The sequence below is a fragment of the Cetorhinus maximus genome, chromosome 14, assembly GCF_964194155.1.
Source record: "Cetorhinus maximus chromosome 14, sCetMax3.hap1.1, whole genome shotgun sequence".
Classification (NCBI taxonomy): Eukaryota; Metazoa; Chordata; class Chondrichthyes; order Lamniformes; family Cetorhinidae; genus Cetorhinus; species Cetorhinus maximus.
In genome coordinates, this window is record NC_135892.1 from 19,455,443 (window position 1) to 19,474,389 (window position 18,947).

The 18,947-nt window shown below is 40.6% G+C and overlaps 1 protein-coding gene across 5 annotated transcripts in view; it reads right to left on the reverse strand.

Annotated features, from left to right (window-relative positions):
• The window catches only part of stxbp5a (syntaxin binding protein 5a (tomosyn)), a 193,094-nt gene that overhangs the window by 52,303 nt on the left and 121,844 nt on the right, over nucleotides 1–18,947 (reverse strand). For 4 of the 5 annotated variants that reach the window (XM_078556631.1, XM_078556630.1, XM_078556628.1 and 1 more), the window contains exons 16-19: nucleotides 17,894–18,072; nucleotides 12,047–12,172; nucleotides 8,832–8,983; nucleotides 4,266–4,328 (exon numbers count right to left, since the gene is read on the reverse strand). In XM_078556631.1, the coding sequence (XP_078412757.1) occupies nucleotides 4,266–4,328; nucleotides 8,832–8,983; nucleotides 12,047–12,172; nucleotides 17,894–18,072 (520 nt within the window). The remainder of the gene's footprint in view (nucleotides 1–4,265; nucleotides 4,329–8,831; nucleotides 8,984–12,046; nucleotides 12,173–17,893; nucleotides 18,073–18,947) is intronic. The other variant, XM_078556629.1, reaches the window with a different exon arrangement.

An 18,947-nucleotide genomic window follows, 5' to 3' on the forward strand; every position in this document is an offset into this window, starting at 1 on the left:
CAAAGACTCTGTTTCCACTGCTTTTCAGGAAGAGAGTTCCATTATCTTGTTCTATTTTATAGCACAAGATAATTAATATGTAGGAGAGGATTATAAAGCTGTAGACCTCAACCAGGTGTCAAGATAAAGCAAGAATTCAGACAATCAGAAAAGTAACAGCAAAAAGTACTAGCAAGTGGAACATTGAATGATAAAAAGGCTATTTATACCACTGGGCCTTCTTTTGGACTATTCAGTGAATCAGAAAATATGTTATTTTAAAATTAATACAGCGCCTGGTCCAAATAACTTGCATCTACAAGTCTTTCAGATGAGGTGTTAAACTGAGGCCCAACCATTCTTCTCAGGTGAATGGATAAGATTCCATGGCACTATTCGAAGAAAAACATGAAAGTTCTCCTTGGTGTTATGTTCCAATATTTATCCCTCAACCAACATCACTAAAACAGGTCGTCTGGTCATTATTTCATTTCTGTTTGTGGGATGTTACTGTGCATAAAATGGTTGCCCCATTTCCTACATTACAACATTGGCTATAAAGCACTTGGAGACTTTGATAAAAAAATGCAGGTCTTTCTTTCTTAAGTCATTAGAGCATGACAAATCTTTAACTGCATTCACTCCCACATCTCCTGAAGACACTGACTCCTTCCTGGCTAGGGTCCTGCAAAAGCACATTCTTTCTCTGGATTAATGGGGACTGAAATTAGTATCGCTTCCATTTTATCAAGTTTCCATTTTACTGAGTTTCCTAAAGAGATTCCTGAGGACTGGAATGTAAAGTGTTCCACAGATGAAAATACTGAACTTGCATTACCAAAAGGCTTTTGACAAGGTGCTACCAATGAAAAAGCACAAAAGAGAACTCCTATACTGACCACCAAACTCAAACCAACAAACCCAGCATTAGGGGCCTACCCCACTGTCCACGTGACAACGAAAGGCAGTCTGCAAGAGCGAAAGGCTAGAGAAGGAATAACTAGAAAAGCAAAATACCACAGATGCTGGCAACAACAGGCATTATAGGAGAGGATCTAGGAGAATAGAACTGGGGAAAGTTCTCTTCAATATACTGAAGTAAAATCCAATGCAACTTGACACTTAGGACTCAAGACAAAACTAAATCCTTAAGATATTGGAATATTTTGGAATAGGGTCCTGGGGAATCCTATTCAATACTCCTCCTTCCTTTTCCACCTGGCTTCACATGCATCTACCCTGTTTCCTTCTCTTTTATCGAGACAAGAAGTCATCTTCATTTCTTATCAACAATACCTACAGGCTTCAGTTTGTAAAAGATTCTCTCCTGAGGTACTTTATCAATGGCTTTTGGGAGTCTGCGTAAACTACATAATATGGTTTCCCTTTGTTGGCATTCAGCTCTTCCTAATATGTATATATTTTATCAACTCAAAAAATCCATCAGCCAACTTACAAAACTTTAAGCTGTCCTTAAACACCAGCTATTTTACAGAACTATTACAAAACAAAATCATAAATACCCTAAAACAAAAACGACATACTATTCCAGCCAAAAAGAAAGTTGGCATTTAGTGCAGGCCAGCATGGTGGCAGCAAGTCTCATCAATCTAAGTCTATTACAGCCAGGCTGCAGCCCAATCCCAGGATTTCCTAGGCCAAATTCCTCTATGTTAACTAACTCTCTCTCTCAGCTGATGATGGGGCAGCAGTTGGGTGTGCACAACAGAACAAATTAGGTTACTCCTAGAGAAAGGTGGCCATCATGACTGCTGGCAATTACACAAAATTCAAAACCCATGAGGACACAGGTATGCAACATATGACATGGATGGAGCACATTAAGAAAACAAAAATATTTTGGAACTGGAGATCCGACCATGCAGACAAGAACATTCTGTTGCAACAAGCCCAAACAGTTGTTGATTAAAAATATGTTCAAACTGAAAAAGATGGCCAAAGAAAAACAGTCACAACAATGTGAAGTTTAAAACTTGACAGTGCATGATAAGTCTTAATAAGACAAAAGCTGGACACCATTACAAAAGCAAAAAGCTGTGGATGCTGGAACCCCTCCAATCACCTTTCAGCATTCCAAAGGGACCGTTCCCTATGTGATATCATGATCCAATCCACCATCATCCTCAACAACCCAGTCCCCTTCCTACGATGTAGTTCCTTTAAGCACAGGAGATGCAACATCTGCCCTGTTTACCTCTTCTCTTCCTTACCCATCATTCAAGGCCCCAAACACTCTTTCCAAGTGTAACAGCGATTTACTTGTACTGCTTCCACTTTAGTCCAGTGTATTCAAGGCTCACGACATGGTCTCCTCTACACTCGGGAGACCAAATGCACACTGAGTGGCTGCTTTATAGAACAGCTCCGTGCAGTTGGCAAACGTGACCCCGAGCTTCTGGTCATTTTAGTTTTTCAGCTTGCTCCCACCCTGATCTTTTTGACCTCGATCCCTTGCAGTGTTCCAGTGAAGCTCAATGCAAACTCGAAGAGCAGAACCTTGTTGCTTGACTGGGCACTTGACAGTTTACTGGACTCATCGAGTTCAACAATTTTAGCACATAATGTCTGCCCCCATTTTGTTTCCTCCAGACACATCTTTAGTTTCCTGCCTCATTACCACTTTCTTTAGCCATACACCATGAATTCTATTTCCAGTTAATCTCTTCTATCCTCTACCTCATCACAGATCTTCCTTTTTGCTTTTTTTCCCCCCACCCTCCCCCCTTTCACCTGCTCAAAACCTATTACATTCCTAAATTTTCCCAGTTCTGATGAAAGGTCACAAACCTCAAACTTTAATTTTGTTTCCCTGAGTATTTCCAGCATTTTCTGCTTTTATTGTGGCTGGATAACATCGGCAGACAGAAGACACGAACTGGTCAGACATCCATGGGCACAATACATTAATAGTTGCATACAGTGGCACCACTATTTCCAGCCAGAATGGAGACCATTACTTAATTCCTTCATCTGTGCTGTAAGTGACTGCAATTGATTTTACGCACATCACTATCCTCCATTCACTGCATTTTGCTGAAGAAATCAGCCTGCTTTTATTGGCAGAAGTTGCTGCAGTTTCAATTATAAGTTCTGTTTGCTGAAATTTGCAGACGCTCTCTTTAAATTGAGTCTGTACATAGACTTGTTTGCTTTGCTGTAAAATACTCTGTTTGGCTGGAAGTCCTTTGCCCACCTCTAACTCATTGGCTGACACAATACTGTCAATAGAACATTTCACTCATTCTCATCTACTTCTTTCTGACTGCTAAAAGAGGTAGCCTTTTGCCAAGTAGATCAGACGAAATTGATCAATAAATAACTGGAATCTGAAGCATGATCTGAACAGTCTGAACCAATTTATTGCACAGAATTCTGTAGCTAATTAATATACAAACATATAATAGCTTTGAGAGTCATAGAAAGCAGATGACAAACAAACTTTAATTTGTTTTGTAATTTAGGATGAAAATTAACTGGATGAAAACTTTGGGCAAAAACAGTGCTACAACCACTCCCTCCCCTTCTCATTAGTGAAGCAAATAAACTGCAGGATACTCTACAAAAAAACTGCTCATTTTAATATTTCTAGTATTTAAAAATGTCTCCAATTAACTTGGTCACATTTCAAATTCTTTCAGCAACAGTGCTACCAGTTGAACCAGTTATCACTGATTTTATAGCATCACACCCACAGCCTGTGGTATATCACCTCCCTATTACAGACCTTCCCTTTTGTTCTTTTTGCTCACATTCCCCAAACCCCACCACCCCTTGCTTTCACTTGCTCAAAATCTACACCTCACTGGTGTGCTAACTGCTTTGTCAGGATATCGTAAGGAGATTCAAACTATCTAAGATGTCTTCTTTACGAGGGGATCATAACAGAACCACAGAATCTAGGGATTAATCTGGGATCACTCTTGTAAAATGGTCACTCAAGTTGGATTTTTCTTCTATTTGATGGCAAACCATCATGAATTAATTTTAGCATGAAATGATGTGAAACTAGGATTCTGCCATTTACTTTCATATTACTCCCAAACTATGCACATCATGAAAATGTTGGGCGACGAGTTATCGTTTAAAATAATTTAGTGTTTTGTTACCTGTGTGGACCACTAGGATCTATCAACCGGCAAGCTACTTTCACATCTGTTCACTGCACACTACTGCTCCTCATATATTTGTGTAATTACAAGTACCCCATTTTCAATTAATCCAATTTCCTTGAAAACAAAATCCCAATAACTCATTGACACACTTACCTGATGTGGGAGATTTGCAACGGTCATCGAGAGTTGTAGAACCCTCATTGATATCACAGAGACCTGACAAAAAAAATCGGATTGTTACCATGAAGAATACAATGACAAGGGGTTAGGTTGCATTTATTTAACTCCATCAATGCAGAAAAACGTCCCAAGTTGCTACAGGGAGTCATAATAGACAAAAATGGACAGAAATAATTGCTGAAGAAAACTCTGGAAAGTACTTGGGTCACAAAGAATTAGCATTTCATCACAGTGCTGTGGGAATAAATGGGATGCCTGAGCGTCATAATGTCAACGCTTATGGAAAATTTAATTTTGAGATGGAAAGCAGGTCAGAGAAACTGGGAAGATTTGCAAGCCTATTCCATCTCTTGGAAAAAGCCTTCCAATTTCACCAGAGCAAAATTTTGAAAGTCCTTGAGTGAAATATTTTAGCTTTTTTATTCTTAAGCCTGAATAATGGACAGGGAGAACATTGCTGCATGAATGTACTAGAGGGAGAGACATTAGTAAGATTCTTAGTGCACCTAGAGATTAAGTATCCCATCAAAATGCAGTTTCTCCTTCTCAAGTCCATTCTTCCTGAACATTAACTCACCAAAGGGATGGACTTTGGCTATGTTAATTCTCCCTTCAGTCTATTCTTGTGGTAAATTCTCACATTGGAACCCATTCATCTAGTACATTAAGTCTTTAATCAAAGTTAAACTTCTTTGGTGCACTAACTATTCCATTGCTCTGGTATAGTAACTCATCTAAATGCCCATCTCTCTGGTGCATTACTTATCCAACTGAAGCCCATCCTTCCTGGGCATTAACTCCCCTAAACCCCATCCCTATGGTAGATAAAACCAAGGTGGCACAGAGATTTCTCAATTCAATTCAGGAAAATCTGCATTCACATCTGCCATCTGCAATAAATGTTAAGGCATCATTGCGGTGGTAACCAGAACCATATTTCCCAAGAGTCTCAGAATACTAAGTAACCACCACTGGCCGGATAATTGGCTTCTTAAAGTAAATATTCATGCTACTGTTCAACTTAATAGCATCATTCTGCTTGTAATGATGGCAGTCAGAGATAACTTTAAACGATTCCAAAATAAGGTATTTATTCTACAACGCATTTCATCCCTGGAGCTGGGTAATAAATGAAAATATACATTTATCCATGCATTACACAAATCCGCATGGCAAACAAAGCACGGACCTTATAATCTAGATGGGAGCCCTGGCCAGCAAGTATCCCAATACCCCTCCAATGCACTTTGGGCAGAACACTCAAAATCTCCTCAGAAATTTCAATTCACAGTGAACTCCACTGGGCTAGATATTCAGCTTGTTCTTCAGTGCACAAAAATAGTGCTGCTGATGAGGTGTCCATCTGTAATCACCTAACATTCATTTCCAGTGACATCAACAGGAATGAAATCTTATCTCTGTTGCTGGAGAGGCTGGCCAATCTACAATACCAGTTACACACCTGGGCAGTACATTGAATCTGAACCGGCAGGAACTACCAACTATAAGTTACTTCTCGGCTTCTTGAAGAATTCACAAAGTGAGAGACCAAGTGACAGCGGATACTAAAAAGGATACTAAATCCAGCTACTTAGAACAGGCAACTATAATCAGCAAAGAAAAAAAGAATGCTAAGCCAGGGTCAGAAGACTGAATTATGAGGAAAGAGCAGAGAAACCTAATCTCTTCGATCTTGAAAGGTGTCTAGAATGGTCAAAAGTATGCCAAATGAAAATGAATATTACCATAATTATTAAGATGCTAACTACTGCAGTACTCGAACAACATGCAACTCTCTGCTGCAGGTGAACACTTGGGGCTATACTGATAATTAAATTCTCGGTGATCGTTCTTTCTACGAGTAATTATAGGCCAACACAGGAGTTGTCACCACTTGGTTGATAGCATGATTGACAGCGAATAAGCAAAACGCTAATGTTGATTCTCTTGCCAAGTGGAATATTCTCCATTGAAGCTTCGGCTGCTTATCTCAGAAAAAACTGCTCAACCTACTTAACACAAGTACCCTCTTATAGAACAGCTATTGAAACAAAGCCACTCAAGAGTATCTCCAAGCATTATGCAACCAATGCACGCAACTGCAGCAGACTGTTCTTAATAGCTTATCATATGTATGAAGATAAAAGGGGCCCTCTGAAAATGATTTCAATGGCTGATGCTACGTACAGTAACTTCAAAATCCAAACACTAAGGCAAAAATTTATATCAGCGTGAGATAACTTACTTAGATATGAAGAACGCAGTCTTTTCACAGACTCAGAATATAAACTAGAAAGACCACACATGCAAGAAGTCACCATCAGCATGCCTTAGGACGCAGCGGAAAAAAGAAAGAGCACAACACCAAAATAACCTTTTGGCTGTAATAACCTGCAGAACAAAACTTAGAACACAGCAACAGATAATGCAATCTGTACAAAGACAAGAAACTAAAATTAGGCAACACTGGGGCTATTTCATGACCCCAAAATAATATTCATGATATGTAGGAAAATCACATGCTAAAGCAAAACTTAAGGCATGAAGACATAAACACATTAAGTCATTCAGAAGAGTGCAGGATATTTAAGAAAAAACCTTTAGACCCTAAAAGCTGTATTAGCTTTCTCGTCAGCCAACTGATGTGTTTTTAATGACACTGTTAAAGTTTTTGGAGAATTTAAAGTTACTAAATTATAAAAGGCCAGTACAAAATTGAATCAACAACTTTGTGGTGAAGAAAGTCTCAGTGCTGTCGGTATGTCATTTTACAAAGTGGCAGCTTCTGAAAATCTTCCAAGTGAACAATGAGTGCGATAGCTCCAAAAGATGGCGGACCTGATGGATTGAATGGCCTCCACTTCTGCTCTGTAAATGTCTAGGGTCTACGTTGAGACATGAGGCTGTTACAAATTTGGAAGTTCTAAGCAGAAAATGATGATCTTGGCAGTTATGTTAAGTGGGAGCTGGGATTGGACAACATGACATGGGAAGGGCGGATACAAACAGTGGGTGGCATTATGTCCTTCTCGACAGCTGGCCAAAACTTTCCTTTTCCTAGTTTTAATGTATTCTCTTGTTGAAATATCCTGGCCTACAGTAAAGCACACTCTGGGCTTACCTAATCTTTTCCATCTTGTATACTTCTACTAGATCTCCCCCTTTTGAAGGCTAAAGCACTCCAGGATCCCGTCCTTCCTTATAACTCAGTCCTCTGACACTGAGGATCGGCCTCATGCCTCTTCTCCGCAATGCCTCCATGGCTCAAATGCTTCTTTCTCTCTTGTTGACTCAGAGTGAACTCAGTACTCAAGGTCTGTCTGTAACCAGGACACTGTTCAGTCTTAGCATCATATAGCCCCTCAATTCCCTGACCAAGGTGATACAATTCAGCATTTTATTCATTGCATTTATTGTGCCTCCATAGTGACAGTACATGTCAAACGATGTGCAGTTATACATCATTTTCTGTTTTACCTTTAGCTGCTTCTTTTTAATTATGCAACACAGGGGTCATTCAGCTCATCGTTCCTGTGCTGGCTCTATAAAGACCCACTTGGTCTCGCAAACCTGCAAATGTTGTTTTTTTAAGTTTATACCACCCAGCGTACGTGTTACAACTATTTCTTTCCTTCCAGTGCTCACTATCTTGCATACCTGTATTGAATCTCATCTGCCACTGATTTGGCAAGGACCGATTTTTCTCCAATTTTTCATGTCAGTGATTGCATCTCCCTAACATCTGCAAGTTTGACCAGTTTACTTGGTAAGATAGAATAATACAGCACAAAAGGAGGTCATTTGATCCATTGAGTTTGCTCCATTCTCCTCTCTTTCCTTATTTCTAATTCTAGGTCATATGAAGATTAGGATTAAGAATGTAAGAAATAGGAGGCCATTTAGCCTCTCAAGTCTGCACCGCTATTCAGTAATGGTTGACCTGATTGTGATCTTAATTCCATTTTCCTGCTTGCACCCCCACCTGCCCCCCCTCTGCTCCCCCCACCAACCCAATATCCTTGGACTTCTTTGTGAAACAAAATCTTAACAATCAGAATCTTAGAAGCCCCAGCACCAATTCCTGAGACATTTCACTGAGCTCCTGTTGCCCAACTAACAAGTTCACACTGTTTGCTTTCCTTCAGCCAATTTCCTATCCAGGTCCATTTGTTTTAATTTCAGTAAGAGACTTTAGTGAGAAGCCTTGTGACATTTACGTACTGCTTGCAGACCAGTTTTTGTTCAATTCTATCCCTAGCAAATAATAAAAAGCAAGACATTCAGTGAACTCAGACCGATGATAATGCTCCCTTTAACAAGGAAGCTTTCCATCACAGCAATGGCGGTTGTTGCTCAGCTCTTCATGCTATCTTACAATACCTGGGCATGAGCGATCAGCTCACTGCACTGGGCTTCTGCCTAATAAATACTTCCACACTACAGGTTCCTTCTTGTGAACATTGTGCCTAAGTTTGCTGAGCACATCAAGTCCGTTTTAGCTCCAGCAGGTGTTACAAAAGTAAAAGCATTAGAGCTTACCTCCCGAGGTTTGCCGTGTTTTGCGTGGGGACTTTGGTTGTCTCTGGTAAGGATCGTTTGACCCATACAGTTCAATTGTGCCCAGGTTTAGTAGTACAGTTTTCTGAATGTAATCAACCATTGCAATGCCATTACAGTTTCCAAACACCAAACTAAAAAGAAAAATGCATTATATTATTAAACAATATCTTCAGTCCACCTGTAAATCCTAAACACACAAACCTGCATCCTTCCTTGAAAATCCAGTGCTTTAAGCAAATGTCTGACTGCAACTCAAAGACAGTTGACTAGAAAGGACAACGAATATACTCTAATAACTCATATCAGCAGCATATCCCTTGTTCTAAAATTACCATCAAGCCAGGGGACTGACCCTGCTTCAATAGGGGTGAAGAGCATGTAGGAGCAGCATCAGGCATTCCTAAAAATGAGGTGCCAAGCTGGAGAAGCTATAACACAAGTGATCCTACAATAATGGATCAAATCAAAGCTCTGCACTCCTTCCACATCCAGTTGTGGATGATGTAGGACAATCAAACAACTAATGAGAGGAGCTGACCAATGAATATCCCCATTCTCACTGATGGCAGAGCCAGGCAAGTGAGTGCAAAAGACAAAGCTGAAGTATTTGCAACCACCTTCAGCCAGACCTGAGGAGATGATGATCCATCTCAACCTCCTCCTGAGATCCCCACCCCCACAGAAGCCAGTTTTCAGCCAATATGTTTCACTACACATGAATAAAGAAATGGAGGGCACAGGATACAGCAAAAGCTAGAGGTCTGGATAACACACTGGCAGTAGTGCTGAAGACGTGTGTTCCAGAACTAGCCCTTAGTTCTAGTACCGTGATAACACTGGCACCCCTAAGCAGACAATTACCCAGATAGGTCCTGTCAACAAAATGCAGCACAAACCCAATCTGTCAGTTTACCTTCAATCAGCAAAGCGATGGAAGGTGTCACTGATAGTGTTAACAAACAGTACTCGCTGAACAATAACCTGCTCACCAATACTCAGTTTGGGATGCACGAGGACCACTCGGCTCCAAACCTCATTAAAGCCTTGGGCACAAAAAGAGCTGAACTCTAGAAGTGAGGTGAATGGCTGTCCTTGACAATATGGTAGTATTTGACAGATTATATTAAGCAACCCTAGAAAAATGTAAGTCAATGAAAATCTGGGCAAAACCTATCCACTTAACCAATTGGTGTCTTTTCAGATGTGCTTTTAGATGGGTTGGTTGTCAATCATGAAAGTCAATAGCATAGTAGGGGAGATTTTTCTGGGTTTTTATTCAGGTACACTGGATTTCTGGAGCACAGCAAGTGAGTCAGAGTGCTCACCTGAAATGGTAGCTGAGGCAAAGACCAAGGATAATTTCCCCATTAAATCTGTGTAATAACAGGGTATATGTGTATAACAGTTCATTCAAAAAAAATACCATAAAGGCTTTTCACAATGTCAACTTATTTATATAGTGCCTTTAACATTAAGATGACATTAGGACAGTTGACCTAAAGCTTGGTAAAAAAGGTAGGTATTTTGAGACATGTACAGTAACAAGAGAAAATGGCAATTAGGTAACAGATCATTGAATATTGGAACAGGCTCAAGGTGTTAAACAGTCTACCCACTATTCCTATGTTCCCAGAGATTTAGGGAGGGAATTCAGGCCACTACGTGCCAGGCAATGACCATTTCCAACGTTTAATGACATTACCATCACTCAAACCGCCAACATCAACATCCTGGGGGGTGGGCGAGTTACAATTGATCAGAAACTTAACTGGACCAGCCAGATAAATCCTGTAGCTAAAAGACCAGGTAAGGGGCTGGGAATTCTGTGGCAAGTAACTCATGTCTGAGTCCCCAAAGCCTGTCCATGATGTACAAGACATGAGTCAGGAGTGAGATGGAATATTCTCCGCTTGCCTGGACAAGCGCGGCTCCAACAATACTTAAGCTGGACACCATCTAGGACAAAAGAGCCCACTTGATCTGCACCCCATCTACCACCTTAAACATTAATTCATTGCGCTATCGACACACAGCAGCAGCAGCATGTCCATCTACAAGATGCACTGCTGTAACTCGCCAAGGCTCCTTAGACAGCACCTTCCACCAACCTCTACCACTGAGAAGGACAAAAGAAACTGATGTATGGGAATACCACTACCTGAAAATCTCACCTCCTCCCCCAGCCCCTGTGCACCCCTCAAGCCATCTGCATGTACCTACACCAGATGAACTACAGCAGTTCAAGAAGGTGATTCATCACTACCTTCTCAAGGGCAATTAGGGATGGGCAACAAATGCTGGCTCTGCCAGCGTGGCTCACATCCTGGAAACGAATGAAGAATACAAGTGACATCATGGAGGTGAAAGTAGGCATTACTGATGGCATGGGTATGGGGTCAGGAGCTTAGCTCATGGTCAAATAGGATACCAGGGTTGCCCACCATTTGGTTCAGCCTCAGACAGAGGACATGGAGAGGGATGGAGTCAGTGGCTAGGAAACCAAGGTTAGGTGGGGACCAAAGACAATGACTTCAGTTCTTTCAGTATTTAATTGGAGCAAATTTCTGCTCATCGAATGCTGGATGCCAGACTAGCAATGACAAATCAGATGCAGTGGAGGGGTTGAGAGAGCTGGTCGTGAGGTCGAGCTGGATGTCGTCATAGTGCATGCAGAATCTGACACTTTATAGATGCTGATGCCGTATGTAGATGAGAAATAGGAGGGGGCAATGGACAGTACCTTGGGGTCTTCAGAGGCAATGATGCATGAGTGGGGTGGGCGGGAGAGTCAAGCAGGAAGTAGAGAAGAAATTAAGAAAGGGCATTGAAGGTGTAGACAGAGTCTACAAGGTCACAAGAGTGTACCACAGTACAGGAATGAGGTGGGTGGATGCTCTGTCACTGAGGGTGAGGATGACAGGACTCATGACAGGGTATTGTGAATACAGTCTCTGGTAGGAATTAGCTTACTGGGGAACCAACAGACTTGAACCTCCCCCTACCCGCACAATAAATAGAAAAGTTGATGTGGAACAAAAAGTTAACTTGAGATCTAATGGAAAGAAAGCAGGAAATATACTCAGCAGTGCTGTAATCTATCACATTTTAACCACCAGAATTTGAGAAAAATATGATATAGCTTATTTTGTACACAGATGATCAAGAGATTTAGTGACAGTCAGGCTGGTACTCACAGTCCATATGAAGAATTCACTGCTAGGCTGCTTATCTGCTGTGGAGGTTCGCCATTAACCCAAACCAACTGAATCACTACTTCAGCCTGATAGCCTGCCCCTTGTTTTAATGGAGTACTTTTAATTCTGGAGAAGGAAATGCACATTTGATGAATATGCAATCTTTCAGGATTGTGTGAATTGCATATAAAGATTGATTAACATATTAGAGAGTTTGGAATTGTCCATTGATTCAGTTTACACTGAAGGCAAAAACTTCAAAACGCAATAACTAAGAACACAGTAAGGATTAAATTTCATCAACATTTCTTATTCTCATTTCAAGGTGATGATTCCTTGCGTGGCCATGGTTCTATAGGTATAGGTCTACCTCAACGACTTTGCCCAAATCGTACATGGGAGCCCAAATGATGACTGCGGGAAGGGGTGCTGTTCACAGCTGAGGCTAACCCTGACCACATCCAAGTGCCATTCCCAATAACAGTCAAGAGGAGTGAAGCTCGGTTGGGTTAAAGTGCCAAATGCAGCAGCCCTACCATAGCCCTGAAAAAGAGGTCAGCTCATTTAGTGTAAACAGGGGATAGAACTTGATTATTTTATGGCTCAGCTACGCTTTCAAACCGGCAGATCCATGGTAAATTTGGTTCCCAAGTACAAACTGCATGAAGGCTATTCTGCACTACTAGGAGAGCTACAGTAACAAACTATAATAATTTGACAAGAATTTTTATTTGAAGGAAGCAATTTAGTAATTAGCTGATTTTTTTTTTAAATATGAGAAGTTTTCCCTTGATTATCGAGAGTCTGGGGTGTGATAGTGTAGTGGTTACGTTACTAGACTAGTAATCCAACGACCTGGATTCTTGTTCGGCCTTCAAAGCAAAGTTGGCTATTTTCATCATCTGAGGTGTTTGGTAGGGTTCCGGTGGATGCATTGGTGACTGCCAAGGCCAAATTGCGCATGGAAGATTCTGCTGCTCATAGATCAGGATATTGCAGGTGATTGAGCTTTGAACGAGTTGTTGGCTCGGGATTTCCTCGCCTTGCATTTACTGTCTGCCTCTGCACTTGTTTTTGACAGGGGCCACATAGTTCTTTATTTGGCTGTGCCAGGTGCAGCAATCCTGGGAGAGCTTATTCTCCCAGGACTCAAATTCGATATCAAAACTCCTAAGTGAAGCCTTCAGAGTGTCCTCGTAGCACTTCCTGTGACTACCATGACAGCACAACCCAGACTCGAGCTCTCCATAAAAGATTCACTTTGGTAAACGAGCATCAGGCATTCTAGCCTAGACTAATAATCTAGAGAATGTGAAGCCAAATCTCACCATGGCAGTCTGAGAATTTAAATTCAGTTTTAAAAATCTGGAATAAAATGCTGGCAGTGGAAGTGACTATAAAACTGGTTTGTTGCGAAGTTCAACCGTTTTACCAACATCACACAAGGAAGGAAACCTGCATTCCTTACCTGATCGGCCTATATGTACTCCAGTCCTATACCAACATAGTTGACTCTTATATAACATTAAAACAGAAAATGTTGGAAAACCTCAGCAGGTCTGGCAGCATCTATGGAGAGAGAAACAGTTAATGTTTCGAGTCCATATGGCCCTTCTTCAGAGCTCAGAGCCCTTCTTAGGCTCTGAAGAAGGGTCACACGGACTCGGAACGTTAACTTTGTTTTTCTCTCTCTCCACAGATGCTGTCAGACCTGCTGAGTTTTTCCAGCATCTTCTGCTTTTATTTTAGATTTCCAGCATCCACAGTATTTTGTTTTAATCATAGTTGACTCTTAATTGCTCTGAGGTGGCCTAGTAGCTGTATCAAACTTCCTAAGAGCAACTAAAGCTGAGCAATAAATCTGGCCTTGCAAGTAACATCACAAAAATAGTTTTTCAAATTCAATTATTTAAAAAATGCTTTACCATAAAAAAAATGGTTAAAACATTTTTGTGTGCGCAAGTTAAGCAGCATTACAACATATAGCAATACAAAGTTGGCAAAACATAGACATAAATTCACCTCGTGCTGTTTTAACAATTTCAATCAGATAGTGCACAGGTCACACATAGCTTGGTATTTTTGGAAACAGTTGCCAGACCAACTCTCAGCACTTGAGTAATGCAAAATATTCATTAATTTACCAAAGCTCATTCAATTTTGGTCTACTCTTGATAGATTAATCTGTAAAGAGGCAGGAAGTCATTTAAGATGTTGCTTAGCATTTAAATCAAAGTCCAAACGTCAGTGGCACTACTTTATTTATCTCTAATTTCCTTTCACATTACTTAACTAAAAGCAAAAACTCAGAGGATGGCACTGGAAACCATATGATTGCCTTGGATTTATATCCAACACCTAATGTAATGAAAATATCGCTGTGAAATTGTTTCATCTCAGCTTACAACTTAGAAACATGATTAGATATTCCTCCTAATTGCTGTTAGCAATGGGAATTCACTTCCCATTGCAATACAGTGACTAATTTTTGCACATTTATTTATGTCATATAATAAATTATGATATTCTTAATATAAATGCAGAACGAACAAGATAATTCGCAAAGCAAATTCTTTCAACTCTTAAAATCCTGCTCCCAGAACTAACCTATGCAATAAATTGGCCCCATCAGTATTTCCATACTCAATGATTAAAGTAGGGCCAGCCAGTATATCCACAGCCATTAACATTTTGAATGGTGGGTTGGGGGGGGGCACGGCGGTGCTGGCACAACCAGTTTTAAAGGGCTCTAATTTCGCAATAGCAAAGTCTGACTCTTCAGGGATTAGCCTGTTTCAGAAGTCAACTCATATGAAAACTGTATATTTTGAGCTTAATTCGTGATGAGTTATGTTAATGATCTGTTAATAACCAAGCCTATTCATCCAGAATTTCCTGAATACTTGCTGTGGCGCAGGTTCAGTTTCTAAAAGCTTCGGTGATGGTTCCAAGGGGTGCTCCATAAACGACTCAGGAAACTTTGGTGTGGTATGAAAGCTAGCATAAAAACACATAGGTTGTTTGTGGCAGAATTTTCTGCACTAAACTGATGGTATCCACCACAGGTGCACCATTACTACAGCACAGGTCTTCAGGAAATTCTGGGCAATTAATATTCTCGCCAATGATTATTTACATAACACGTTATACATCAACCTCAAATTAAACTGTTTGCCCACATGAGATGGAATGCATCCCTTCTGAATTTAATTGCTCCACCATTAGGGGCCATGCCTTCAGTTGCCAAAGCATTAAACCTCTGTAGTTGCTTGGCAGTACAGAACTTGAATATTGCTGAAAACAGAGATGGTGCTGAAGTTTTTCATCTTGCATTCATCAGGACAAACGCAAGAATGGCAAATTTCAAATGATCACAATTTATATCACAAGAGAAAAGGGGTGCTGATTGGTTGGCAAGTGCCAGGGGGACAGCAATGGGGAACTATAGGCTCACATGCTTCTGGGTAATTAAAAAATGTTCAAGGCTTGAGAATACTCCTTTTGTTTGCAAAGAACGTGTCCCTGCATATGAATGGATGCTGCTTCTAGCAGGCATAAATGAGCCACATTACAAGCTTGAATGATTATCTTTAATTGGCTATTCGTGTAGCTATTAGCGCACTCAGGATTGTTCAGGAAGTGTTGCCAAATCATGGAATCGCCCCTAACAGCAGATATTTTGTTTTGCGCTTTGCAAATGTGTCTGGTTGAGTACAATCTGTACTCTGCCTATTTAGAACAGCTGGAAGAATGCCGTTTCGTTCAGTCAGCCAATCGTTGGGATGTATGGCCTATGCAGCTGGCATCACAGTGGCAATGAAATTCATACATGGCGTTGCTCAATTGTGTGGTAAGCAGAATGTCTTTTTGGATTAATTGCAGCATCCTATTAGTGAAAAATACCATTCATGTCACCACCGCATAGTAGCAATGCATTAATGGCTTGATTCATCTGTTTTTAAGTTTTTGAGATAAATTGCCTTTTCAGGGTCATTTTAAGTAGACTGGGGATTCTTCAGTTCTGAAAGTAGCAGCCCCTGGCCCATTTATGACTGCGCGATACACAGTGAACAATGATCTGATTGGGATTGCAACTGTCCTGCAAGATAGGTTTGATGTGCTCTATTTCTGCGTCGAGCTTGCAAGGCAAATGGCTAGGGCCCTATTTACAAGGTTGCTAACATTAACACGTGGAGCTATATGAGTCCCAAAGTGTATATTGACCGGTGAAATACGTTTGCGATAGACAGCAGTGGAGAACCCGTTAGCTGATTTCTCAACTAGCACATTGAGGAAAGGGAGCGTATTAGACTGCTCCATCTCAAAAGTGAATTGGAGGATGGGATGGAGCGTATTAAGGTGTGTAAGGGAATCCTTACATGCAGCTGCAGATTCAAGGATCATGAACATTTCGTCTACGTATAGGAAACATGCACCGGTTAGGGCTCATTCCATCAAAACTGTATTTCTTGTAGAAGCTGAAAAATGTGAGTGACTGCTGGACCTAGAGGGGATCCCATGGCTAGACCATCTATTTGGACATACATGGTGTCATTAAAACTAAACTACACAAAGTTGCTAAGTTAATAAACTAAACGAATACAAATGCAGAAAATGGCAGCTTGTCCAGATAATCATGATATAGTGGCGTGGCGCAAATGTCGATGGCTTCCTTCAGTGGCACGCTCGTAAATAAGCTAACAATGTTGAACGAGCACATAGACAAGGCATTGCTATCAACATGTAGGTCACATATAGTCTCAGCGAAGATGCAGGAATCCTTCACCACGTACGTTGCAAACTCGCTAAGAACTGGCTACAGTAATTCACTCAACTATTTGGTCAATTCATGCTGCGCCGAATCGGTCATTACTAAAATTGGGCGTAATGGGACATCACTTTTGTGTAACTTAGGCAGCCCATACACACGTGGATGTAGTGAACCATGAGGATGAATCCCATCATATATGTCGCTAGGGAGCTCGTTACTCTTACACAAGTCCAACAAATGTTTACTGTTAGATGTGATTCAGCAATTGGGCAGCACTTTCTGAACAATCCTGAGTGCACTAATAGCTGCACTTACAACCAAATTAAGATAATCCATGGAGCTCTTAACGTGGCTCACTTATGCTTGCTAGAAATGACATACAGCAGTTTGTTGTCCTCAAAACAAATCTGCGCCTTGGGCATATTTTACAATCCACACTATTTCTACTATGTGTCAGCCATGGCTCAGTTAGTAGCACTCTTGCCTCAAAGTCAGACTCCATAACAATCTAGGCTGACATTCCAATGCAGTGGGGGTGGGGGGAGAGGAGTGCTGCACTGTCAGAGGCATTTTCTTTTAAATGAAATTTTAAGTCAAGTTGGGAGTAGAAGATCCTATGGCACTATTTTGAAGAGAAGCAGCAGAGTTATCCCCAGTGCCATCAATCAAATCACAAAAATAGATCAGGCAGCAATTGTGGAGAGAGAGCATCTAAAGTAGATCATTTGGCTATTTTTCTCATCACCGTTTACATTCCCTACATTATAGCAATGATGACATTTTAAAGTGCCTGAGAGTTCTGAAGCAGAGTCCCACTGGACTTGAAACGTTAACTCTGCTTCTCTCTCTGCAGATGTTGCTGGACCTGCTGAGTTGTTCCAGCATTTTCTGCTTTTATTTCAGATCTTCAGCATGCACAGTATTTTGGTTTTATTTTAGAAGTTCCTAATTGGCTGCTGCAAAGCTCTTCAGAACATCCTGAAGTTATGAAATACAATGTGTAAAAGCAAGTCTTTTTAAAAAGAATTTTACTTATCAAGGTCAACCTCAATTTTCTTGGGTGGATCAATACTCACTTAAGACAGGGCACATTATCGCGGAGACCATCTGATGAGCTGCTGCTTGTAGAGGGATGAGACTGAGAGTTTGCAGTCTGAGAGTTTGGTCCCGGACATGACGTCCCCAATGTTGGTATTTGATCAGTGTCCGGTGATTCAAGATCATTTATTTCGTAATGCAATCGTATTTCAAGCATCTGAACAGGAGAGAATAAAGAAAGGGTGCGACACTATTGCACAGTTGTAATCTACTCACTCAATATCCAGGAGCCTAAACTGTACTTTGATTTAACAGAAGCAAACAAGATGGTATTTATTAATCAAAATTCAGTTAATTGAATTTCCATTAACATTCCATCAGGCTAAACAGTTATAAAGTACAGAGCTATGAAAGACAAGGGTGATTAAATAATTTTAGTTATATCACAATGAGCACCACAATGCAATGTAATTTTTGAAGCATCATGATGAAAAGTAACTTAACTCTCCTAATTGTTTGCACAGCAATGGTGCACAATTTAAGTCAAGAGCAGCAGAGTTCACAATATGAGTTCTAAACTGACTGATGTGAAGAACAAAGACAATATGCATAAACATTACAACAGCTTGGGCTCTCACCACTTGTGGATTTAGAGCCAGCAAGCTTGAATGCCTAAACTCAGGCCTCCATTTCCTGATGGAGAATTACCACATTAGTTTATTGTCCCACCAAACAATTCAGAATAACTATGTGCTTCGATGCTGTGACCCATTTTTGATAGGCTGCCACTGATGCATCTTGATGTGATTTTCAATGTCACTTAATTTTTAATAAAATTATGAAGGGTTTTGATAAAGTAAATAAGGTGAAACTTTTTTCACTGGCAGGTGGGTTGGTAACCAGAGGACACAGATAGATGATAATTGGCAAAAGAACCAGGGGTGAAATAGAAAGAATTTGTGTTCTGCAGCAAGTTATGATCTGAAACGTATGGTATGAAAGGTTAGTAACCTCTAAAAGGGAATTGGCATATACTTGAAAAGGTAAAATATTGCAGAACTTTGGGGAAGGAACAGGAGAGGGGGATTGATT